The 27,819-nt window shown below is 37.7% G+C and overlaps 2 protein-coding genes across 2 annotated transcripts; one reads left to right on the top strand and one right to left on the bottom strand.

Moving 5' to 3' along the window:
• The first annotated feature begins 232 nt into the window (after window positions 1–232).
• On the top strand, window positions 233–5,631 carry LOC139139134 (uncharacterized). The gene is made up of 8 exons (XM_070707936.1): window positions 233–598; window positions 807–917; window positions 1,780–1,908; window positions 2,374–2,571; window positions 3,441–3,523; window positions 4,062–4,114; window positions 4,464–4,613; window positions 5,056–5,631. Exons 1-8 carry the CDS (start codon window positions 304–306, stop codon window positions 5,297–5,299), a joined length of 1,263 nt encoding a protein of 420 aa, XP_070564037.1. The 5' UTR covers window positions 233–303; the 3' UTR covers window positions 5,300–5,631.
• Window positions 5,632–6,006: 375 nt separating this feature from the next.
• Window positions 6,007–18,988, bottom strand: LOC139139132 (monocarboxylate transporter 12-like). Its single transcript, XM_070707931.1, has 6 exons — window positions 18,542–18,988; window positions 12,013–12,198; window positions 9,356–9,966; window positions 8,223–8,430; window positions 7,777–7,941; window positions 6,007–7,488 (listed from the first exon to the last, which is right to left on the bottom strand). The coding sequence occupies exons 1-6, from the start codon at window positions 18,705–18,707 to the stop codon at window positions 7,316–7,318; spliced, it is 1,509 nt and encodes a 502-aa protein (XP_070564032.1). The 5' UTR covers window positions 18,708–18,988; the 3' UTR covers window positions 6,007–7,315.
• Between the last annotated feature and the right edge of the window lie 8,831 nt (window positions 18,989–27,819).

The following is a 27,819-nucleotide window of genomic DNA, read 5'->3' as shown; positions in this document are numbered from 1 at the left end:
TTTCATTCGATGCGAACGTCAATAAAGATGTAGAGATAGCATAATCATTATCAAAGATACCTATTTATTGATTTTATGTGCCAAAATAAATGAGCTTCAATCGGTTCTGGATGTAGAAAACACATTTCAAGGTTATCTCACACTATGGCTCCTACTTGACGATAGAGAATTTCCAAGGGAACGCCACCTCTCACTGCATTCCTCGTACCAAGGTCGAGGCATAGAGACAGGTGTCTGGTGTGGTATATATTCACAGACTCCATTACAACTGGATAGACACATACCTGTCGTGAAGCAGTCGGGATGATATCTGTTACAATAGCATTCTTGTTGGCCTCTTCCTTCTCGGCAGCGGCTCTTCAGACTCGTCTGCTCGGTACCTTGCAAATAGAATTCTCCGCTTACACCAGCGTCTTCAAATACGACTCGCCGGACAAGTATGACTTGTTCGTCACGACTTTCGACGCAATGCCCTTCACTCTGGACGATGTGCATATGGTGACAGATATTGGCAGCAAACTTAATGAGCTCGAGACAGTCTCGACCACCATAATTTCAGATGATATCGCTTGGCCGAACGAAATAGAAGAAATACCAGGTAAGAAACGACCATCAGCTACGCATTGCTAGATATTTTGACTGTGATTGCCAGATGATGAAAAAGTCTGACTGTCTCTTTACTTGAAATGCGTGACATGCAATGACTGTTATATATTTGAATAAATGTTTAATAAACAGCTGGTACAATGAAGAAGTATACACAATGATTATGTATACTAAGATAATATTTTTCTATTTCTTTAAAGAAGAGGCTTTTGGTGAAGAAGGTCACTTATGGATTGCATCGGGGTTCTTAGTGCCTACCAAACATGATGGTGCCATCAACACCATTAATCCCAAAGTGGATGGTGTTCCAGGTACTTAAAACTTGGCTTTACGTTATCTCTCTGGCCCATATGGTGTCGAACGAGTAGGTTGCAAGTTCAGTTCACTACAATACCCACGGGGAAAGAACAGTCAACACAACACAACACAACACAACACAACACAACACAACACAACACAACACAACACAACACAACACAACACAACACAACACAACACTACATTACACTACACAACACTACTACACAACACTACACTACACTACACTACACTACACTACACTAACACAACACAACACAGCACAACACAACACACGAAAAATGAATGCAAGTAAAATGAACTCAATTATTTCTAAAAATTACCCTTCTCTCAGTCACAAACACACAAACCACGGTCTGTTCTCTACGATTAAATCTACATTATGTATTTTATCTGTGCTATTCGCCAAAGCCGAATATAATTAAAATTCGTAATAACACTTGTCAAAAATCGGTAAAAACGGCGATCACAGTTGTTATAATTTGTTTTCCAAACCATGAAACTGCGTATTTCTCAAATGCTATTGCGCAATGTGCATTCGCCTCAGGGACAGGGAATTGCATTAATAGTCTATTTTCAGTACGCAAAATTCGTCTTGATACACAGCAGATCGCGATTATGTGTACTTCAAATTTTGCCAGCAGCAGATGAAAACAAGTAATGACCAGACCCCTCCCCGACCCCCCAACGAAAACTATGACAAGTTTGAATTAGCACAAAGTTTTAAAAAAACTACATGTTGTATCAAACAGTGAATACATCCAGAATATCATAGCATAGATGTCAAGTATAACACATCAGATCTCTTTGCCCATTAATTATTATTATTATTTTACTTTTTGCTTATATCAACAGCGCCACATACTATCATATCGATTGACCCTGGAGGCAACCCATGGTTTTACCATCGTGTTGAGTGGGTTGATATGAACAACGATGGTTTGAAAGACGCCCTCACAGCTCGTGCTCGTGACGTCGGTGGCGGTAAAGTTTTTTTTCCTTTTCTTTTCTCAATTGTCAATATACGATTATACGAAGTGAGAGTACCGTATTCTGATGTCAAATAACGGCGTATGTATGTAATGCAAAACAAACTGCCAACTTTTGTTTCATGTGTGAGATTATTTTCTGAAGCAGTGATTTTACATGATTACCTATAATCAGCAATTATTGCAGGATATGGGGACGATTCATTTATGCAAATGAGATTTTGGGTAGCGAAGGGTAGCGGAGGTAGCGGACCATGATTTCAAAGTTACGTAGCGAGACCTTGGGGGAAAAATATTGAGCTTCAAATCCTGCATTGTATAATAATCAGTTTAAAGATTAACTACTCTGTGGTATCTGCAGTAATAACAGAGAGAGAGAGAGAGAGAGAGAGAGAGAGAGAGAGAGAGAGAGAGAGAGAGAGAATATTGCATGAACTCAACCACATTTTACTATTCATAGGTACGTATGTCGGTGAATTGGTGTGGTTTGAAAACTCTGGTTCTCTGAACCCGGCACCGTGGGTTCCTCATTTCGTCATTGACGGCCCGGACTGTTACTTCCGCAAAGTCGAACTCACTCTCCCCGATGACACTACTGTGCACTGCGTTATCAGCGCTCAGTACTTCTCAGAACAATTGACAATCGCCTGGACCGATGGTACGTAGACGAGCTGTCATTTTGACTTTTTGCTGCTGGTTAACAAAGAATTTAAGCTCCAATGATAGTCGATATAGGATTAAAGCCATCATAAGGCGGCGCACGCGTTGGACATAACACAGGGTACTTTACTCAAAATCACTTTCTTTTGCAAATATTCATTCAATTTTTTATTAATTTGGTAACCAAAGATTCAGATATTGTTCGGGTAAACCATCGAACGTGACAAGCAGTAGTGAGCTGTTCGAGAAATTTGTGTCACTTTAAACAAAATTATGCAAACCACCATATTTCCTGTCTTTTTTTCTCCCGTTTTCAAAATTTCAAAACCATTTAATGACACTCTGGTTGGGTCAAATCAGATTTTCACATTAGCTTTTTTTAAAGATGACGTTTAAAGCTTTGATTCAAAATTTACTTACAAAAATGACCTTTTAATTAGAATGCCCCTGAAGAACAGATCCTCAGACTCTCAAATTTTCACAATAATTTTCTGATCCACCACTTCTGGGGGTTCATTTTAAAGCTCTCGACGTAAAAAATTTACCGTCTCAGTTTTTTATTCGAAAATCCGAAATTTTTCTCCATAGAGTTAACCCAGGGAATGCGGCCATTTTGAATTTGAAATAATAATCGGCGGGTAAATCTTGGGTAATTTAATTCTATTGTACCACTATTTGCACAGTGACCCCGGATTTTTATTCTCAATTTTGAAAGAGAATGGTTGAAAGATTCCTTGAGAAAAGTTTGATCAAAAGTTTAAGTCTTTCGCTTTCTACGCATACTACCTTAAAACAGTTGCTGACGATATCGATGCTGACGAACGGAAAGTTTACTAGAGTTGCGTGTTTCTGCCTTGTTCATAACAGATCCCAATGGATCATGGACAGACCCCACACAGACTCACATTAGAGTAATAGATGAAGGCATCGGCCGTTACTTCGACTTGGAGGTAAGTCAATGGATGTGGAATCTTTACGCCTTTAAGACCTCATCGACAGTCAAAGTGAGACTTCGATGACATTGGTACATACAAGTAAGTGATTGACTCTGTGAGAGACGAGCTACAAGTACCATGGTATGCTTACTCTTGTCAAATGCCGGGAGTTCTCAAAATTCTTAACAATCGACATACAAAGAGTATAGTACGTTTTCCTAAAGGATGTTTTCTGTTAAAAAGACATCAGATCAAAAAACGGACTCCTTATTGGGATTAATCAGTCCAATATATCGATGTTTTCACGCGCGTTAATCGAATATAATTGTGTAAAAAATGGCAATAAGGAGTTTAAAAAGTCGATGAAAGCAAAAAGTTTGCTTATATTGTGCCTTTTTTCTAAAATTCTTTTGGAAAATAAAGAATTTACAATAAGAAATTAAATGACTGTGAGACCGACTGTTAATTTCCTAATGGCTTATCATTTTGATCTAACTTTTCATCAGCTTTATTGCACTTCGTTCCAAATTGTTTTATTGATATCATCTCTCAGGTTGCTGATCTTAATATGGATGGCAGGCTCGATCTATTGGTCTCTGTAAATAGGTAAGGTATCGGGAATTAAAATGAAGGAGTAATTGTGACTATTCTATGAATAATGATGATAAGCTGCGGGTGAAAATTATTCGCTCTATTTATCAAAATGACATCGCGGTATACAAGAATTTTACTGCAACAGTCGTCTCAGTTCTACAAAGGACACATATTCATTGTCGACATTAGAAAGTAGACAAGTGTCTGGCATTAAAACATCAGCACGTGAGTGACCATCACGTCCGTCACGTACATCATGTTAGGAAGTGTAGTGTACACAAACAAGCTGGACGAGCAATTTCTGCTTACGGATTTCGGAACGTGAAAGTTGTAACTTCTGGTCATTTATCTGACGCGTTAGGAACTTTAATGGGACGTTAGTGGCCTATGAAATTCCTGATAACTTCATCAAAGACGAATGGCCGAGACATCTTCTAGCTGATGGTTTTGATGGCGGTCCTGGCGAAGGAAATGGAGCTCCCGGGTCTGGTTTCACGTTCCGTCCGGCAAGGTAATAACTTCTCCGGTCGTGGTGGTTTTATTAATATTGTCAAAGCTCTGTCCTTGTGTCAATTATGTGTATGTATGTATGTATGTATGTATGTACGTATGTATGTATGTATGTATGTATGTATGTATGTATGTATGTATGTATGTATGTATGTATGTATGTGTGTATGTATGTATGTATGTATGTATGTATGTATGTATGTATGTATGTATGTATGTATGTATGTATGTATGTATGTGTTTGTGTGTGTGTGCGTGTGCGTGCTTGCATACATGGATGGATGGATGGATAGATGGATGAATGGAGATGGATGGATGGATGGATGGTTGGATGGATTCTATATATCTATGTCTCTCAGTAGCTACATACGTATGAACGAACGAACGAACGAAACTGCCTCACGGGTTTAAAACCGGTCATATTCCTTTTCTTACACATACAGCGAACCTGACAGAAACAAACCACTTATTTTACTGAGTGGAGATGACGATGGTACGTTGTATATGATTGAACCCTTTGACGACACGGACGTAAGTAACTGGAACTATTTTACGACAGCTCTATGGACAGTCAGCGGAACCCTTGGCGGTATCTCCGCGATGGACGTTGACAATGATGGCTATGAAGAGGTGTTTTTGCCAGCCTGGACGAAAGGAGAAACCCAAATAGTGACCTTTGCACCCTGAAAAATAAAGCAATAGGACTGTAACCAGCACGGAGATCTAGAGCTTTTGACTCCATTTTAGATTTCTTGGGGACGACACAAATTTACCACGCATACTAGTATTCAAGAATTGTTCTGAAATGAATTCTTACAAGACATGATAAGAATTTGTTTAGATTTAGACTGTACACTGTGCCCGCCAATATTCATACTTGCGCAAAGTTAATGTAATTCTAGGATTTCACAAAATGTAATTGGGTCGACAAATTTGGACGGCGATTGTTTTGGAGTTCTTGTAACAAATTACAAACTTATTTTGAATCATTAAACATCACGATAGCGTCTTATTCTTAATTACCATATGAAAGTCTATGTCGTTCATAAAATGATCAGAACATTCCAAAAAGAAGAGTTTTCTTATTTAGTCCCCCTGAAAAAGATATAGATATATGCCGTAACCAGCATCAAACTCTAAGTTACATGGATATATCTATATCATTTATCGCTCTTGTCAGATGTCTGTGTAACTTTATTCTTTGCAATGTTAGTTGCCAAAATAACACCGATTCATCGTGGTAGATTTCAAATCTGCTTTACCTTTTCGTGATCTCTACAGCGATAGACATACCTTAGAAAGTGTTGCTCAATAACAATAGCAAATAATATATTGGTGAATCAATGAATCAGTCAATCAATCAATCAATCAAGAAAACAAACAAACAATATTTTAACCACTCAATCTTCATTCTCAAAAAAATGTAGACAAAATGTTGTTTACAGAATTGAAATAGTCCGGAGTAAGAGACACTTAAAAACAGCTGCTCATGCAGAGAAACTAATCGAGTTCAGCCTTAATAACAAAACGTAACCTAAACCACCGTGAATTGTTCTGACGACGACTGTTCTGCAGATGTCAATGCAGTGAAATTCGAACAGGATAATGCAATAAAGTACTTAATTGCTTATGATCAATCTATAAGAGAATGATATAAAATAATTTTGTTCAAGATACTAAACAATCTGATAATCAGTTCGTGCTTAAGGTAGTATGCGCCTCCAAAGTAAAAGACCTAACTTTCACTCGATCTCTCTTCAAGAAACTTTCAAGCACCGTTTTTCAAAATCAAGAATAAAAATCAGGGCTCGCCATGCAAATTTTGGTTGTAGAGAAAAGTTCATCTAACATTTACCGAGATTTGAAATTCAAAATTGCCACCTTTGTTAATTCTATGGGTAAATGTTTAATTTTCGAAATTCAAAAAAACATTAGACGGTAAAAATTTTATTTACTCCAATATCTTCAAAATTATCCCAATAATAACAGTTTTAGAGTCAGAATATTTGAAAAAATTGTAAATTTCTCGGCATTGTGTATGATACCGCTTTTATTTGCTTAAATATCGCCTGTACCTGTGTCGTATCAGCCTAAGTATCAATTGTTCTGCGTCAGACATGAGATAAAGTCGAGTTTCTGCAGCAGCAATGATAACACCGATAACCTTTGGTTATGATCGTATCATACTCTGTAAGTGACCTTTGACGTAAAATAATTTTCAAAATTTTGAAGCGCCTTGTTAGAAAATAGCAATCAGTTGTGTCAATGGTATATGCGAACTGACACCCATGTGAGTCGATTGTTTTCTGACAAACTTGTGTGTGTTGCACAAAAAATTATATGAAACATATATTCAACTTCCAACTTGGATGATCCTGCTTGCAGTACATTCCTTATTCACCCCGAGTTTTATAATGATCACTATTTATCCCGCAAATTAAGCCAAATCAAATAGAAGGTTTGAAAAGTTGACGTGGATATTTGTTTAGCAGATTGAAGGAGAAATCGAGGTTGAAATCATAGTATTCGTCCAAAGATCTCTTTGAAGATCAAAAACTTTGGTTTAGATTAAAAAGAGCCAACACGCTCTAACTCGTCGACTACACTTTAGACATTCGAGCTCCGATGGGTAAACTTTCCACCATGAACAACATCAACTCCATCATCGTGGCTTGGTAACAAAACGTGTCTGCGTACACTTGATTACTGATTGGCTGCGCTGTCTTCACGTGAAATAACATCGCCTGCTTGATCTTTCCTGGTCGTCGATTTGTTAACAGCTGGTAGGATGAAAGTCGCCACAGTCGATGCGATGTACAGGGCGGCAATCACGTAGAAACCAATTACGTAATCACTTTGGGTATCCCGAAGCCAACCTGGTGGGAAAGTATTCCAACCTGTATTTAAACTCTAGGTACAGCGCCGCAGAAGTGGCAACGTTCATAGTTTGATTATTGTGATGAAACTTATTTTATCTTTACAGGTTTGTAAGTTGTGCGATAAATAAAAGATTTGTAGTGGTGCAACTTTGTAACTACATAAGCACCCGATTCATCTAAACTCATAACATCATTAAGCTCTGTGAGTCAGTTTTTGGCTCTGATGTACGGGCATTCATTCAACGTGCCATGAAATCAAGTAACTTTAAAAAAATTACCACTCACCAACAAAAGGCGGCGCAATCAGCGCCCCTAGGCTCTGAAACTGTAGCAACATCGACATGCCGCTGTCAAATTGTCTGGGTCCAAGAAAATAGTGAACTAACACAGGAGCCATGGTAATGTAGCACGCCATGCCAGCTCCAAACATGACCATGTAGACCACTTGACCTATAATCAGCGACACAATAGTGTTCAGTGTGTTGGTTATACGTGTACTGCTTGTCGTGTTTGGCATATTGGAAATACTTCCAAGTATGCTGTTCCCACTTCGCTTCTAAAATGAAATATTCAAGTCGTAGAAAAAAGCAAAGCACTGCTTTGTAAGTGTCGGGATTTTTTAAAACACGGCTCTTATTTTGATTATTTTCAAATACACTGACATGTCTGATCTATTTAAGGCTGGTATTCAATGTCATTCACTGTGGCTGATGGCATTTCTATATACGTACCTGGATAACTTTTTGTGTAAATGCTTATCACGGAAACCACGGCACACAAGGCCTGACTAAAGCCGTACAATAAGTATCGCTTGAACTTCTTAATCCATGTTCCAACAATTCCCCAAGAAATCCTGCTGAGCAGCTGTGTGAGTCCTGAAATTGCTACAATGCTGGTACTGCCAAATGTAGGAATACCAAAATCTCTCGCTCTCCTGACCTATGGATGATGATCAATATCGACCAATTTACTATTAAAAGATATCTTAAGGTAACTTGTTTGCTCCTCGGCATTGAAAGAGTCGTTAACTTTTGCTCAAACATTCCGGAAGGAAAGTTTAAAGAATTCCCTTTCTAAATCAAGAATATAAATCAAGGGTTACAGTGCAAAATTTGGTACTCTCTGGAGGAATAAAATTGAAACACGATTGGAACTAATTTGGTATAATTTGATCGTTGTATTTTCAATTTCTTAAAGTATCAGGTGCCCTATTGCTGAATATTACGATATTACAAATTACTCATAAAAATAAGTGTGTGACTTAAAAAGAAAATCAGATTAGGTTACATTTGTAGATTATATCGACATTACTTCACCATCCAATTATCCCAAATTAGTTCCAATTCGTGTTTTGAATAAAAATGAAGTTCAAAACGGCCGCCAGACCTGTGTTAACTCTACGTTAAAAACGAATTTTTAGATTTTAACAAAAATAAGCCAGTGAAAAGCTTAAGCTTAAAAATGAACAGCCACAGGATGCTGACCAAAAAGAACTGAAAAAGTCTGAAAACCCGAATATCTGTCCCCGAGGCGCACTCTACCTTAAAAAAATTAATTGTTCATCGTCGTTACTGTTTCTTAAAGCTTCTGTTTGATGACGTTATTGGTATTCGTGCAGTCACAAATGGAATAGCATGCAATGTGTTAATGTTAGGTCCTATTCAACCAGGTCCTGGGATGGGTCCACGCGTAATGTAATGGTCAATTTTTGTAGGCAGTTTCTGTAAAAAAGTAATTTGGAGGCTTTTTAGATTTCCAATCCGTTTTTACACAATCGAAATGGTTCATTGACAAGACAAACTTGAATATAAGATAAACGGTTGTTAAATGTACATTTCGAACTATAAGCCATACTATAACTTACCACGTGAGTTAAAATAGAAGAATCCGCAGCTGCATGACAGAACGCCGTAAACAAAATCAATATAAACGTGATATTGCGAAAGAGAGATACGTCTAACATGGTTGATAATATATTCCTGGTTTTTTGACGAGTCTGTAAGCAACACAACATTATCCCGTTACTGGGTATGATTGTTTTTCTCTCTGCATCACAGTTTTCGATGTCTGGTGACAAATTCCTAGCCATAACATCTGACGATTTTTCAGACAATTCCTCGTTTTCAGTGCCAATTCCCATACCATGTCTTGAACGATATTCACCGCCTTTTGAACGGCAAGACATCACCATGGAAACATTCTCAGAAGTAGTCTCTTCCGGCGTCGACTTTGACTTTTTGTTCAATGGCCAAAAGAGGGCGCCAGCGACACAGATGTTAAAGTTCAGCCCAGCAAGCACAACCATGGTCCCTCTCCAACCGTACCTGTCTAAGAGAGCTTGTATAACTACGGAGAGAACCATCTGTCCAAAGTTTGATCCCGCCATTGCAATTCCCATCGCTACGGGTAATCGTCTTTTGAAATATTTAGCTATCACACTCACTGTTGGAAAAATAACCATCCACATTGACAAACCTAGTGATGAATCAGAAGTGAGTAAAAAGCATAGAAATTTACGCTGCCGTTAATACTAGTACAGGAACTGTACAGTATACTAAATGTGACCTACCTACCTACCTACCTACCTACCTACCTACCTACCTATCTACCTACCTACCTACCTACCTACCTACCTACCTACATACCTATCGAGGGTGTTTGTGTGCTTATGCCCATAAATATAAATGAATATACGGCTCTGCTCACAAAAATAGTGAGGGGCTGGAAGAATCGTGACTTAACTTTTTTCGTATCCCCCCTCAAACCCTCAAAAAATGTTAAAGTTCCCCCGTCTGTATGATCAAAATTTTTTCAAGTTCCCCTACTTATCACATAGCCGCATATTCATTATGTAAAATTAAACATGTGTTGCGTAATTCTAGTGTTCTACACTACCTTGTATCAGCAGTTTGTAGAGCCATATTTGTAAGGCAAGTTCTCAAAACTGATTCATTGTAAAATGCATCAGTTGGCATTTTGGATTTATCAGTCTAAGCCGACTTGAGTTAATCCAACTCTGGCCAGATCAATAATGAGATCAGTGAAGAGCACACAAAATGACAATTAAGAGAGAGTATGGACATTTTGGATTCCTAGCTTCTTTTTACACAGTTGGGAAAAACTCAGCACAGTCACCTACTAAAAAATATATTTTTTCAAAAGTACAAGACATATACGACTTAGATTCTACTTATAAATATTTTACAAAACTGACAATACTTGAAGGTTAAAATATGCCATCAAGTAAAAGTTTTAATCTCAGAAATTGCGGGTGTAATAATAACAATTTTGGTAAAAAATAAATTATTCCATTTAGTCACACATTTTTTCTTTTAAATTAGTCTTTACTGTTCAACGTTTTGCTTTTATGTTATTGTACGATTAGACGTGAAAATTTCATTAACTGCATGAACTTGAAACGAATGGTTTTATACATTGATTTTAAGTGATTTTCGTGAAAATCTGTGACTTTTCATCGTACATTTGTAGAAAATCAAACGTGGTCTGACCTGATCTTGTGTATAAGTGTATTTTACTGTCATGAGCGTCAAATGACCCAAACGCTTCTTCAACTACATCAGAGTCATAGCTATCTCTCCCTGCCGGTATTCACTGATAGTGACACTGCCAGTAGCTGTATGAACGTTGATAATTTTGACAATATTTTTGTTCAAATTATACAACTGCATTCTTGTTCTGCTCCCTAGAGCATATTGAACTGTCCAGAATTCAGCTTGTCAACACAGCCTGTAGATGTGTACCATGCATTTGTATCATTGACATATGACTTTCAGTCTGGACTCTGATTAAATTATCACCTGATACATATTTATATATACAGGCTTTGTTGACAAACTCAATATTGTGTGTTTAAGCATGCTGTAGAGATACACAATGCAGGATTCAGACAGCAAGAAACTGTATTTGATACATTGCATAAAAATATTGAAAAAAATCATCAACAGTTGCAGCTTCTTCCCCGTTACAAGACTAACTTTTAATGGCATTATACATTTTTATGATGTTTATTTTGAAATAAAAAGTCATAAAATGCGACAAAATGGTTATAGATTTATTACTAACATTGGAACCATCGGATGACATCAAAATGTTGGGAATCAAAATATTTTCAGGCTCCCCTTTTGTCAGAGCAAATGTTTAAGGTTCCCCTCTACTACCCTTGAATTTTCGAATCGCCTTGAATTCCTTCGACCCGCCCCCTCACCATTTTTGTGAAAGTAGCCAAAACAGATGAGGTACATTCTGTGTAAGCAAGATGTGTTTTTATCACAATCATATACTGTTCTGCTATATTGCATGGGGCACTTTTCTCGCTGTGGAAAAACATGAGTTGGTCAAAAAGAACATTTTTTTCTTTTTGAAATTTGCTGCGATCAACAGTTAGTAGTGATACAATACTATGCATAGTTACAGGTGGTGAACGATTACACTTTTTGGACAGCTTTGACAAATCGAGCAATGGTACTTGCTATGATTATACAGAGACAATGGGTCACATACTTGCCATGCATCCGTACGTAATGATCATCTGGGTCATACTCGTGGTAAACGAGCTCAGAAGAATGGATATCCCCGCACTGACACCACCAGCCATCACCATCTTACGATGACCGAATCTGTTGCAGAGTGCCAGTGAGATAGGGTTAGCGATGATGCCAATGCCGGCGAACACAGAACCAACCAGAGCTGAGAGGAACAATTCAATGAATATCGCATTAATCACACCAAGGGTTGTTTAGGTAGGCCGGCTATATATCCTATATTTTACTTCATTTTGTTTGTTGCTTGTTTGTCTGTTTGTTTGCTTGCTTGTCTGTCTGTCTGTTTGTTTGTTTAAATGAACTTATGTAGTTAGTAAAACAATTTTGTACTTGTAGCATCTCCTGACTCAACTAGTTACGAACCGAACAGATTTTAATCAGAAAACAAACTAATTATAGTAGTGTGTGACATAAATTTGCTGACGATTGGCTTATTAAAAAAAGGCGAAAAGACATGAATCGCCGTAAAGTCGACATAAAGGATGAGTTGTCTGAATTCTATGCAAGGCATCACATTTATCGTCTTTATGGTCTGAAGCTTTCTGTCAAGTTTGTCATGGTGTTGCAACACTCATTTTTGGCCCATGCAGCAGGCGTAGCCCAACAAAGTTGGCCTATGTCGCTTGTTGGCGTGTGTTAGTCTGTATATGTGTCTGTAATATGTCTGTCTGTCTGTATGTATGTTATGGATATACGTCATCGCTATTACTCAAAATTCTTCATCAAATGTCACGTCATTTGATACATAAAATATTTTGGGCATTAGCAAGATCTTGTTAGGTTTTGGATGAATAAGGGTTGTATAATTAAAGGAAAAACTATTTTTGAAGTAATATTTTGACTTGTTGTTACTCAATTTTGCTCATTTGCATAGCAAGGGAAGAATCATTAAATTATAAGAAGTGGGCTGCAGACCAGAGTGCACAAAAATAAATTTGCATAGTTAATTGGTTAACAAGTATTCTGGGTTTTTTTGCAAAGCTGTGCAACTTGTGGTATTTAACGACAACAGTTATGCTAAATATAGCCACACTGATGTGGTAGTGATAAAGATGCTGCATTATTTTACTAGAGAAACATATACATCAAATTAGATGATGTGGTTTTCAGGCAAATTATCTCCATCAATCCTAAAATACGCCCCTCAACTGTCATTACAGCTTTATGCATAAGCAGTGGGCATACAGATAGAATGCAAAATGAGCATGAAAATCAGGTAATTTATTAAATACGTGGATATTATTCTAAGACTAAAGTAATCAGTTAGAATGTTGCATTTTTGAACTACATTTAGAGCATTGGGTTTACAATTCGCCAATCATTATTGTCACTTTTTCTGCTTTTTGTCGTGCAACTGCGTCACTTCCACTACAATAGCCTAGCATGAGTGCTATGTATTGTTGCATCAACAGTGCTTCCTCCAGCAAACTGAATTTCTGTTTGACAGTCATCGTTTGATACTTCATTTTGTTGTCTTTCTTTTTGGTATAAAGCTAAAACCTATGGAGGGGTATTTCTTCATTACAAGAGGATATTCAGATCTGGTGAAAAAGTACAATATGCTATGAAAATACTGGTGCTACAAGTGTGCTCTGAAAATAAAAAAATAGCGGTTGAAAAGAATCAGCAGTACATTATTTTTAACGTCATTTCTGCTTACAGTGTTCCTGTATTTTCCATCCTCTGCCGCACATTTATTTTTTTAGAAAGCAACCTTTTGGAATTTTCGCACCCCCCCAAAAAAAAAAAATTCTACAGACCCCCTCCCAATATCAAATGGTCCAACCCTAATGTACGCCGTAAAATTATATATATCATTTTTGCAAATAAAGTTATAAAAATATAACTTATTAATGCGCAAGTCTTAAACGTCTATGGTCACATCAAAATCGGTATGGTAATTATCAATCCTCTCTATGATGTGCAGAATGGTGCAGCCCTAGATCACGTCTCTGCGCATGGTATTACATACTTAGTCATTTTCCTGTCATTTTTACCTTTCAACGTGTCCACCACTGACATTTGCGCCTGATTTCGGATGTACCAAAACAGTAGCCATACAGTTTCTGCGGTGTTGTTGGGAGTTAAAAGTCGTTCACTTCAGGAGTAGGTAAGATACATGCATTTCATTATATCGTGGTTGTCAGGCTGTCATTTCTAAGCGAATCAACAGGTGATATTATTTGATTTCGTTGGTGACTGGCATTCTTGACGATGTGAATGAAATTTCTCCATTCTGACTTAGGTCCGTTTCATCATGGTCACTCCTAGCTGTGATGACGCAGAGGTGCTGTGGCGTATCTAAGATGCTCGGGTCAAGGGTCAGCGTCTTGGCACTGACCCTTGACCCGATCACGATCGATATGCCACAGCACCGCTGCGAGGTCACGCCTCGGTCACTCCACAAAACAGGGCATCGTAAATGCTCATGACCTTCTGTTTCTAGCACTTTCTAGTAGTTTCTGCGAACTTTCAGAGAAGAGGTCAGCAGTTTTCATGAATATTTAATCAGGTCTGCTGCAGCGCTTACCCTCTGCTTGTGCACTCTGCGAGAGACGTTTTGAAGCTTTTTCTCGCCTTAGACACAGAAAACAATTATATCATGTAAAGCTTTTGCCCTCTGAGTGATAGAAACGGCAGATTTAATATTTTGTGAATATTTTAGTGAAAAATGCAACGATTTGCTGACCAAGTTGATCCCGATTATATCTGTAACAGTGGAGTATGTATGGAGCTAAAATGACCATCGTGGTTGAAGTTTTCTGACCTTACAACGTGATGATGAAGAAATTTGTAAGACTTTTAGTTAAATGTGAGTGTATTTTGTTGATTATCAAGTGATTAAGAACCGATAAATCAACGTAAACCGTTGATATCGTTGCCTGGTGCGAGACCGCAATGACAGCTGGACTGTTGACCTCGCGACACATTTCCTACGTTTTTTGCATTTTTTTAGTGAAATAAACAGGGAATGAAATTTATTTCCATACTTTGTGGTTTCTTTCCATTTAATAACCAAATTATATGTTGCTTGCTTGTCAAAATACGTGATGCAAATTTGAAACTTACGTGTATCAAACTAATATCGGTCAGTCTAAACACCAAATTTAATCAATAAAACGGTAAGTAAATTGTGTTTTTGTTTGCAACTCTTCATACTACACATACTTGCAGTTCAAACAATAGAGAGTCAGTTTATGATGCCCTGTAGTTATGTACATGTGTTTCACAATAGTTAACTCCATGGTTGCACACAAATGTGAAAGAGAGATCCATAATTGTACAGGACAACCTTGCTGTCTGTGCGTATGCAAATTGATTGTTTGTGTTCACATGCAAATAATTCTATAATTCTTTTTTTGACTTTGGACATAAATTTAAATCATAACGACAAACAATCGTTTCATAGATGATTGATCACAAAGTAATGAAAATGAATACTGAATTTTTCCCTGGTTTTCACAATAGATTTTTTTCTATCGCTCACTGCAATTTTTGTGTGAACAGTTGGTAAAGGCTTTGAGACACGGCCAAAATTTATGAGTCGTACGTATAAAAACATTTAAGACGAATAAAACAGTTATGAGTGCCATTTATATAACTGCTCAATAACTTATTTACAAAAGTATTGAAGCTGTCAGTTGTGTTAACTTCCCACATCATCAGTCACCTTAACATCGTGGTTTTGGAAAGTTCAATCACAATTTCTTCTTCGGATTTTCGTGTTTCAAAACTTTTAACTTCATTCAGAGGAGTGTGGGGGTTTGAGGTTGAATGGAATGGGTTGCCTTTGCCCCTCGCACGCGTTTTATTATTCACTTTCCGTCAGTGGAAGTGAAAGTTCTGTTGGTGTGTACTTTTTATCATATAAACAAGTAGCTGTGTTTCCATGATATGATATTACACATTATAATGTCTGTTTTACTGACAAGCAAGCCTTTTTTATGTAGTTTTTTTGTTTCGGACAATACCTATTTCAGAGTTATAGTTAGCATCTGAATAGAATTAAGAACCTAGGAGTTAGAGAACTCTCTGGACCTTATTTGATTAAATAGTTGTTAATAAGGCCATTTCATGGCATGCATAGGCTCTTTGAGCTCAAACATCTATGCGATATTATTCAAATTTTCACAACATGGAGTCGACATTCGCACATGTGTACGAAATTATATATTTTTATCTAACCAATATAGTATTCGTACTCAGGGAATTATAATCTTATACCGTGCATTTTAAAAATTAACAGTTATTGTCTGTTTTATCAATCAGTAAACAATTTTCCTCAAAAAATCGTTTCGCGGGACAGGACATTATGCAATCACTGATGAACAGAAAGGCACTCTATCATGGAATAAGCTCACCCACAGAGGAACATAGACAGAGTCGCAACGGGTATTGTTTAAGGCGTGAAGTGGTTACGTAACCCATCCATGTTCGCCTTGCCTCAGGTTGCTCTCGCCTCTCTTTTCCGAAGAGTGCCGACCATGCATCCTTCGGTAATTTCCGGATTTTTCGCCAATTGTTAAGTGAAAGTATGTTCGGCAAAGTTTGTGTTGTTGTTGTCGTGTGGTGCTGAGTGGAATTGATGTCCTGGAGAAAACGGGAGTGTTTTGAGCTTCAGGAAAGTGAATTTTACCGTTTTAAAAATTCCTCTCATATTTTTATGAATATATAATGAGTGTGTTTGAACCAAATTTGAAAGTCTTTTATCGATACTGTCTGGTTTTACTCAATGGTTTACGGTCAGTCATACCGTCTTTTACACGTGCGTCAAGGAAGGACATGTTTATGAAACTGCTGACGTGTTATGTTTTGATTGGCGTGAAGCAGTGTTTCTGGCCTGAGAGCTCACAAAGTAACTATGGTTGCTACGCGACTGGCAGTACGATGCCATCTCGTCGTATTTTTCGCATAATCTCGTTTAATTATCAACCACAAACAAAGCCTCCAAAAAGTTTAACACCTTTGAAGCTCATTTTAATATGAAAAGCCAATAGTCTACCGAGACGACCATGGAACAAAAGGCATGCAAGCGTTGCCACTCTGTCTATGTTTCTCTGTGGCTCAACGTTGTTCAGAGCAGAGTACCAGCTGTAGCAGTTTTCACGTTGTGTTACATGTATTACATAACAATAATGCCAGAATGAACTCCCTATAGAGAATTCATAGTTCACAGATGATCATGATAATTATTTGGAAGACGTGGTTAAGTTCGCAGAGCATGATGCACATCGCGATCGTTTAAGAAGACATTAGTTATAGTGATAAAGAGATGAACTGTTGTCTTGGCATTTTACACCTTCCATCTAACACCATTAATGTTCTTTCTCAAACTAGTAAGTGCGAGAATATTGCAGTTTGATAAAGTCTGCGAATAGCAATTTCTGAGCGCGTGGAAAAGCGAACGAATCATAAAATGATGAAATATGACAAGTCGCATTAAAACGCATTAAATATTAAAGTTATCGCCCCACTGCAGCCGGGTGTATGCGAGATTTGTACAATGCGCGACATACGGCACGAGGCGTAAGGCGAGTGCTATCTGGAGCAAACTGTACCCAAACCAATCTGCGAAGCGGGTTACTGCTACTGTATCATATCAACAAAGCAATTGTAGCATTAGGAAGTCATTTTCTCTGTAGTTTTAGAACGAAAAGGGAAGAAAGTAGAATCAAATATTTAGCGATCGTCATCGAACAGAGATTGGGCGCCCCGAACGCTCTGTTGACGCGAAGAATACGGCAGTGGAAGCACACGCCAAATGCTCTAAAGCAATTTCCTAACAATTGACTCTACTCTAGGAATGATAGCCACGTGTTTAATCATTTCATTAGTTTTAACGCCGATTTTCCTGTTATCTAAACGCTCACTGTCGCCAGTTTCTATGCTGATTCAGGTCGCTACGACACCTGTGAAACAATGTTTCAGCACGGCCAGCTGGTGCTCTAATCAGAACAAAGCATCAACAGCTCACGAGCCGTCTTTTGACCTTGTGAACTTTTAATAAGTTGTTTACATAGGGCGATAATGTCAGTCGAATATATACGACTATCCTAACTTCGTTGATAGTTTGTTTGCAAAGAATATAGCATGGCCTCCTCCCAACTGCCGGCTCTCTTTTACTCATCAGAACTGTCAACAGAGATAGCAAAACCAAATGTTCCCTTCCAACTCTTAAGACAACCCGCCCGTTGAGGAAGTATCCACAGATACCTGTTTACTCTGCAAAGGTAAGCTGTACATGTACTTTCTGGACTCCTAGAATATCCCACCCGTGATGATTTTGAAAAAAAAATATTAACTTTGTCATCGATGGAAAAAGTAATGAACAGAAAATTTGGGAAAAATACCGTTCAAAATCGGATAATAAATATTTTTTCAAACTTTGGAATATGACATCCAATTCGGGTCTGACGGTACGCTGACCCCCCCCCCTAAAGATTTAAAAGTCTATCCCTTAGCAAATAATCCTTGACCTGATTACCTACCTGTACTAGCTTTTGATGATCCAAATGCATCGAGCAATGCTACAAACAATACGCCAAAAGACATAAACGTTCCCCCGACGAAAGAAAAGACCAAGAAGGCACCGACGACGATGAACCAACCGTAACCTCCATCTGGAGGTTTCATTTCAACTTCACTTTCCGGCATGGTGAGAGTACAGTGTCCTGTTTGTAGAAGACTGTGTCAAGAGTATAAACCTTTCAGCTTGCCGTCTTGCAAATGCCCAACACTTCATAATTGTTCGCCAAATCTGCTCACTACACTATTGACAGTCACCATGCCCCAATCTTTAAAACGCCATGATCACTGCACATAGTCTGCGCCAGAAGTCCTGGCTAGCAGGTTTTCAAGTGTGCTATGGCAGTATTGCTTGGACAGTTCCGTATGTTGAAGACAAACACCCCAGTCATACATGCCACCTCGCAAACAAAGGTCAAAGTTTATCATTGTCTGCATTCGCAGTTATCATGACCATAAGTGAGTGTGGGCCATTAACTACCTCACCATTTTTAAACAATGGCTCTGACTGTATCTAACAATACATGTTTACGCTGACGCTAATAATAGTCATAGAATGGGGAAAATACAAACTGTAGTCTTCAAGGCGTCTAATATAAAATATACTGACGAGAGAGATACATGCAAAGAATATTCGAAAACAAGCATGCTGAGCAAGTTCACTAATATTTATTTTCAAAACTATTCATATAGGTGACAGATTTTTTTATTTTAACAATCACTAGAATAAAAGTTGCGCTTTAACCTGAACGTGAATGCGCCTCGATGACAGATACTCGACCTCTGAAATTTAACCAATTCTTTTCTGGTCTGCAGCTGAAGGGGCTCACTTTGAAGCTCTTGAGGTCAGTAAAGTTTTCACTGTCTTAGTTTTGTGATAATCGAAATGTTCATTTCCCAAAGAGTAACAACAGGGACGGCCATTTTGAGTTTCAAATATTGGTTAGTATTAGGTTATTTGTCTCTCTATACTACCAACATTATCCCGTATTTTGTTCTTGATTTGGTAAGAGAATGGTGGAAAGCTCCGGAGGGGAAAGTTTTAGCAACAATAAGTCTTTCAAATTTGAGGCGCGAACTACCTTAAGGTAGAACGCACCTCGGGGACAGATATTCAGTCCTTCAAATTTTATCACTTTTCTTCTGACCTACCACTTGTGGGGGCTCATTTTGAAGCTCTTGGCGAAAGAAAAGTTTTCACCATCTTAGTTTTTCGAAATCGAAAATTTTATTTTTTCTCATAGAGTTAACACAGGGATGGCGGCCATTTTGGATTTCAAATATCGAGAAATCACAAGTTATTTGTCTCTTTAGTAACAAAGTTTGCACGGTGACTCCTGATTTTTATTCTTGCTTTGGTAAGAGAATGGTTAAAACTTTCACTGAGGAAAGTTTGAGCAAAAGTTTAAGTCTTTCACTTTCGAGGTGCACATTACGTTAAAATTATGATCAACTAATTCTACCAGGTTAAGATAATATTGGACGGTGTAATATTTCCTAAATTAACACCGTGGCGTTGAATTCTTTTACATTTTGCCAACCTTGACATCTGGAGAAAGTTTCTGAAAAACCCAGATGAAACTTTTTCCTTCGTGCAAGTGCCCCCCCCCCCCCCTGTTTTTGTCGTTAACGTTGTGCGAAACCGTAATTGCTAGGACAAGTTCATGCATGATGGCTTATAGCCTCACAGCATATTCAAATTAACCATATTCATGAACTGTTCCAAAATGTATTTTCACAAGGCATGATTAGAATCGATTTATATCAGACTGCACACTAATGTTCATATTTGCAGAAAACTAATGTTATTTTAGGATTTGAATATACCCTAACCAGCATCCTACTTTAAAATACATAAATAAATCGATGTACAGTAATTCATCGCTCTTGTCAGATGCCTGTGTATCTTGATTCTTTACAATGTTAGTTGCCAAAAAACACTTGGAAGATCTTATATCTACTTCACCCTGCCGTCCACTCTACTGCAAGAGACATTTCTTTAAAGTGGTGACCAAGAACGACAATCAAATCTGTTCCTCTGAATCAATCAATCAATCAATCAATCAATCAAACAATCTTGCAACCAGTCAATCTTTATTCTTAAAAATAAAGACTAAAATGATGTATAAAGAATTAAAATAACTGAGTAAGAGACACTTGAATAACTGCTGATAAACTAATTGAGTTCATCCTTAATAACTAAATATAAATAAGTCACCATGACATTCTGATGACAGTTCTGGAGATGTCAAATGAAGTGAAATTCTAACAGGATTATGCAATAAGTGCGAGGGCAAAGAAAACTCTTACTCGTGATCAAGTTGGTGCTTAATTAATTAATTATTAATTACTATTTTTTCAGATATAATTATCCATATACAGAAAACAGATAAATAAAAAATAAAGAAAATGGAGTTAAAAAATCCAATTACACCAGTTTTTCCATAATTTACTATATGTGAAAATCGAAAAATTCAGAACTGCTGAAATAAGGGGTTATCAGAGATATGCAGTCTACTGAGAAAACCCACTGACTTTTTTCTAAACAGATCGCCAAATGTTAAAAGCGATAGTTAACAAACAAAAAGCTGTTACTTTGCACAAAATGTGTGTGAAATCTGTCAATTTATGATAAACCTGATAAAATGCTTTTTCGTTGTCTTAAAAACATTCACAGAAAAATTAGATCAAAGATACGTACAAAAAGGGACATCACAGAAAACAGTAAACAGGTGGTTTTTAACTGAAAGCGATGCAAATTTGATGTCTCGAATAAGAGCATTGCCTCTCGCATAAAACAGGCGAGTCTGAGCTTGAATGTCATCGTCGTCCTTTAGGTCTGAAGTTATCAAGTGTCCAAGGTATTTATACACATAAACATAGTCGGGCATTCTATCATTTAAATATATAGGAGCTTGTCGCAGCTTCCTTACATTCGGTTGTATTAACACATATACTGGTTTTTTTCTCATTAAAGAGTGTTGATCATTCATTGCCATAATGACCACAAGCGTTTACTAACATTTGCTGCCCGTAAGAACCGGTGGAGAAAATAACAAGGTCACCTGCGTATATCAGATGATTGATCTTAAAGTCACTAATGAGGCAACCATATGGTAGAGAAGCAAGTGATTTGCTATGATTATCTAAATAAACACAGAAGAGTAGTATGCGCCTCGAAAGTAAAAGACTTCACTTTCACTAAAACTTTCTTCAAGGAAATTTTCAAGCTTTCTTTTTCAAGAATAAAAATCATGGGTCACCATGTGACTGCAATCACTGTGTTAATTCGATGAGGAAATAGTTTTCGCAATTAAAAAAAAGGACGGTAAATATTATTTATTTCCAAGACCGTCAAAATGACCCTAACGTAAAAATTTCAGTGTCAGAAAGTTTCTGAAATTTGTAAGATTCTCTTCATTGGTTTGTCATAATCATTGTATTGCCAAAACAAATATAACATATATGCATTTTTAACTTAGATCTGTGCTCTGAATTATATAATGATCACTATCTATGCTGCAAATGTTAAAGCCAATCAAACAAAATGTTTGATAAGTGGACTTGCATTTAGGTTGTAGAATTTTGGGCTGAAATTGCAATACTCGTACAAAGATGTCCTTGAAGGTCAAAAACATTTTGGTTTAGATTAAAAAGAGCCAACACACTCTAACTCGTGTACTAAACTTTCGACAATCGAGCTCCGATGGGTTAAGTTTCCACATGAAAAACATCAACTCCATCATCGTCGGCTTAGAAACAAACGCGTACGTGTCTGCGTACACTTGGTTACTCATTGGCGGCGCTTTCTTCACTTGAATTCACATCGCCGGATGGTCTTTCCCGGTCGTCGATTTGTTAACAGCTGGTAGAATGAACGTCACAACAGTCGATGCGATGTACAGGGCGGCAATCACGTAGAAACCAATTACGTAATCACTTTGGGTATCCCGAAGCCAACCTGGTGGGAAAGTACGCCAACCAGTATTTAAACTCTAGGTACAGCACCGCAGAAGTGGCAACGTTCATAGTTTGATTATTGTGATGAAAACTTATTTTATCTTTACAGGTTTTAAAGTTGCGCGATGAGTAAAACGTTTGAGGATATGCCTATTTATAATCACACAAGCACCTGATTCATCAATTACCATGCCATCATAAGTTATGTGCGTCAGTTTTTGGCCTTTTATGTACATTCATTGACACATACCATCAAATAACTTTAAAACATATACCACTCACCAAGAAAAGGCGGCATAATCAGCGCCCCTAGGCTCTGGGACTGTAGATACATCGACATGCCGCTGTCAAATTGTCCGGGTCCAAGAAAATAGTGAACTAACACAGGAGACATGGTGACATAGCACGCCATGCAAGCTCCAAACATGACCATGTAAACCACTTGACCTGTATTCGGCGACACAATGAGTGTTGCGTTTATTATGCTGCTTGTTGAGCTTGACAAATTGGAAAGACTTTCAAGTATGCTGTGCCCACTTCGTTTCTAAAATGCAGTATTAAAGTCGTAGGAACAGCAAAGCACTGCCTGGAAAGTGTCGTTTTCTGAAAAAATGACTCTTATTTTGCTAGTTTTCAAATACATTGACATGTCTGATCCGGTATTCGATGCCATTCACTGTGGCTGATGGCATTTGTACAAACTTACCTGGATAACTTTCCGTGTAAATGCTTATCATTGAAACCACGGCGCACAAGGCCTGACTAACGCCGTACAATAAGTGTGGCTTGAACTTCTTAATCCATGTTCCAATGATTCCCCAGGAAATCCTGCTGAGCAGCTGTGTGAGTCCTGAAATTGCTACAATGCTGGTACTGCCAAATGTAGGAATACCAAAATCTCTCGCTCTCTTGACCTAGGGTAATTATCAATATTGGCCAATGCATTATTTAAGCACTAATGTAACCCTTTATGGCGCATAATGGACGAAGTTTTTGTTTGTTGTTCATTATTGTTACGGGTACTCAACGCTTCTGTTTGGTTACGTTTTCCGATCGATGTGCGCCCAATGCAATCAGATATGGAATAACATGCAATGCGTTAGAGCCATGCCTAATGTAATGTTCAATTTTTGTGTATGATTTGTAATGCAACTGTTAGGCAATTTCTCGTGTAAGTTATCTGGTTTGGTTTAATTTGAGTTTTTTTTGTTTGTTTTTTTTTTACACAATCGAAATGGTCAATTGACAAGACAAACTTAAATGGTTGTCAAATGTACATTATGAGCTGTAAGCCATATACGGTAACTTACCACGTGAGTTAAAATGGCAACATCGGCAGCAGAATGACAGAACGCCGTAAACAAAATCAATATAAACGTGATATTCCGAAACAGAGATACTTCAAACATCATTGATATTATAATCCTGGCTTTTTGACGTGTCAGTAAGCAACACGATGTTAACCCGTTACTCGTTATGATTGTTGTCCTTTCTGCGTCACAGTTTTCTTTGTCTCGTGACAAATTTCCAGCCGTAACATCAGATGATTTTTGTGACAATTCCTCGTTTTCAGCGGCTTTTTCCTCGTCATGTCTGGTGGGCGTCAACTTTGACTTTTTGTTCAACGGCCAAAAGAGGGCGCCAGCGACACAGATGTTAAAGTTCAGCCCAGCAAGCACAACCATGGTCCCTCTCCAACCATACCTGTCAACGAGAGCTTGTATAACTACGGAGAGAACCATCTGTCCAAAGTTTGATCCCGCCATTGCAATTCCCATCGCTACGGGTAATCGTCTTTTGAAATATTTAGCTATCACACTCACTGTTGGAAAAATGACCATCCATATTGACAAACCTATTGATGATTCAGAAGTAAATAAGAAGGGAAAGAAATTGTTTTAGCTGTATTTATTACACTACCTTTAATACTAGTACAGGAACTGTACAGTAGAGAAAATGTACATACATACATACATACATACATACATACATACATACATACATACATACATACATACATACATACATACATACATACATACATACATACATACATACATACATACATACATACATACATACATACATTTATTTTAGGGTGTCTGTGTGTGTATGTACATACATGAATAGAAATATAAACACAGTGTACATCTTGTGTACGCTAGATGCGTTTTTGTTCTGTTCATATATATGCAATTGCTCTGTGATGCCGCATGGAGCACTGTACGGTACTCGCTGTTGAATAGAATGAGTTTGATATCAATGCAAGTTTGAAACAAAAAGAGATTCTCCATTCTCAGATGTGTTAAAACAAGAAAAAGGACTGAGAGAAACAATTACTTTTATGGACTCTCAATTTTTGTCGTTGTACTATTTTTTCAAGTTTGCTGCGTCGACAGGTAGCCGTGATACTATACTGTGCTGAGTGGTGGATGACGAAGAATGGCAGTTTCTTTGTAAAGCACTGACAAATCGAGAAAATAGTACATTCTATGATTACTCAGAGATAGAGGACCACATACTTGCCATGCATCCGTACGTAATGATCATCTGGGTCATACTCGTGGTAAACGAGCTCAGAAGAATGGATATCCCCGCACCGACACCACCAGCCATCACCATCTTACGATGACCGAATCTGTTGCAGAGTGCCAGTGAGATTGGGTTAGCAATGATGCCAACACCGGCAAACACAGAACCAACCAGGGCTGAGAGGAAAATTCAAAGAAAAGTGTATAAATATCGCGTTAATCTGAATAAGGGTTATTTAGGAAAGCCAGATGTATACCCTCTGTTTTACTTCATATTTGTTTGATTGTTTGTTTGGTACTTTTCTGTTGTTTGCTTGCCTGTCTATTTCCTTTGTTTGATTGTTTGTTTGTTTGTTTGTTTAAATGAACTTAAATAGTTTGTAAAAAACAATTTTGAACGTGTAGCATTTCCGGCTCAGCTGAGGGTTGATAAGAAAATAAACTAATTATAGTGTGTGACATAAATTTACTGATGAGGAGCTTATAATCAACAGCTTGAAGTCAAGATAAAGGACGGGTTGTCTAAGTTTTATGCAAGATCTCCCATTTAGAGTATGAATTTTTCTGTCAAGATTTTGTTTCAATTAGAATCCGGCAGCCGGCGAAATTGGACGGCTGTAGCAGCATTTTCGCCGGCTGGAATTAAGGAGAAACATGATTGTAATTATTGAACAGCACTGATTCGCAAATTATCACATGACATTGAGTAGTGTACATTCACGATAGATGTTTGGGCTCGAAAAACGTAAAGTTTTACTGAGTTGTCGCCAAAATCGCTTTATATCAGTTCGGCCGTTGAGGAAGCACCGGCAGATACCTTTTTACACTGCATAGGTTAGCTGTACTTTCTGGAACCCTATACGGTTACTGATAATTAGGATCGGTCACTTGAAGCTTGAAAGAATGATAAAAACTGGCGAAAATCTACCGAGCTAAAATTAATGATTTTTTTTAAATAAATATTCACATCGAAATCGGTTAAAAGTGAACAACATTCGGGAAAACAGTATGCGTGCCGTTCAAAATCCATCAAAAAACAATTTTGAATATGACATTAAATTTGCTTGTCTGACGGCATGATGACCACCTCCAACAATTTAAAAGTCCATCCCGCAGCGTAGCAAATAATCATTGACCTGATGACTTACCTGTACCAGCTTTAGATGATCTAAATGCATCGAGTAACGCTACAAATAATACGCCGAAACACAGAAAAGTTCCCCCAATCAAAGAAAAGACCACGAAGGCGCCGATGACGATGAACCAACCGTAACCTCCATCTGGAGGTTTTGTTTCAACTTCACTTTCCGGCATGGTGAGAGTACAGTGTCCTGTTTGTAGAAGACTGTGTCAAGAGTATGAACCTTTCAGCCTGCTGTCTTGTAAATGCTCCACACTTCAAAATTGTTCACTAAATCTGCTCACTATACTGTTGACCATACCCACCCTTTGAAATGCTACGATCTTTGTCCATTTACTGTGTCAAATATACTGGCTTATAGGTTTTCAAGTGTGGATTATGGTAGTGTTGCTTCAGTACCGTGTGTTTGGAAGCGTTCATTTTTGCGGGGAGGGGGTCGATGGAACTTAAAGTACAAATGAATTGCCAAATGCGACTACCTCCAAATTAATGTGTTTAAAATTTGACCCCCCCCCATTCAACAATAATGACCCCCATCCCCCCCCCCCCGAGAAAAATCCGATTCGATTCATTAACCATTTGCACCCTAAGGCCCCGGGGTGAAAAATAGTGACCCTTTAAGGGTGTTTGCATGAAAAAAAGTTACCCTCTCAAATTTTCGTGACTGTTCAAAAAAATAGTGAGCCTCCCCCAGATGTCACAGCCGTATCAATATCTTAATCGACACATAATTTCTCATTTGACCTTCGAACTTTCAAATCCTTTTTTGAACCTTACAACAAACAATCATTTGACCTTCGAACTTTCAAATCCTTTTTTGAACCTTACAACAAACAATCACTTGAGTGAAATTCCAATATCATATTTGTTGTCCACATCTGCTCTTTCAAACACCCTATTCTCACCACGTACATTTATATCATTTGTCAAACACTTATAAAGCACAGATTTAGCTTGTTTTGTATTGTATTGTAAAAAAATATTTCATAGTTTCATTATAGACTACAGTGGATAGTGAATCAACATTTTGGTGAAATTCCAAAATCAAATTTCTTGCACACACATGCACTTGTAATTTGTATCAATTATCAAGCGTCTATAAATAGTACATGTAGCTAGTTTTGTATTGGAAAAAATATTGTTCATAGTTTCCTCATAGACTACATTATGTGTAGTGAATCAACGTTTCAGTGAAATTCCAAAATCTAATTTCGAAATTGTTATTTTGCTCCATAGAGTCAACACGGGGGATGGCGACCATTTTGAATTTTGAAATATCATTAAATCTTGGGAAATTTGTTTCTTGCACTGTGAGGCTTGATTTTAATTCTTGGTTTTGACAGAGACTGGTTGAAATATACCTTGAGGAAAGTTTGGGCAAAAGTTTCAGTCTTTCACTTTCGAGGCGCATACTACTCTCAGTAAACATGGAATACTTGTTTATACATGAGCCGTTTTCCTCAGTGCTGATTATAGCAGAATGTGCCTCGTTGGCAGATACTCGACCTCTGAATATAATACAATTCTTTTCTGGTCTACCGCTGAAGGGGCTCACCATGCAGTTCTTGGATCAAGTAAAGTTTTCTCTGTCTTAGTTTTGTGAAAATCT

Source organism: Ptychodera flava, chromosome 8 (assembly GCF_041260155.1).
Source record: "Ptychodera flava strain L36383 chromosome 8, AS_Pfla_20210202, whole genome shotgun sequence".
In the NCBI taxonomy this organism is placed as follows: domain Eukaryota; kingdom Metazoa; phylum Hemichordata; class Enteropneusta; family Ptychoderidae; genus Ptychodera; species Ptychodera flava.
The sequence above is the reverse complement of the archived record's forward strand: the minus strand, read 5'-3'. Positions and strand labels throughout refer to the sequence as shown.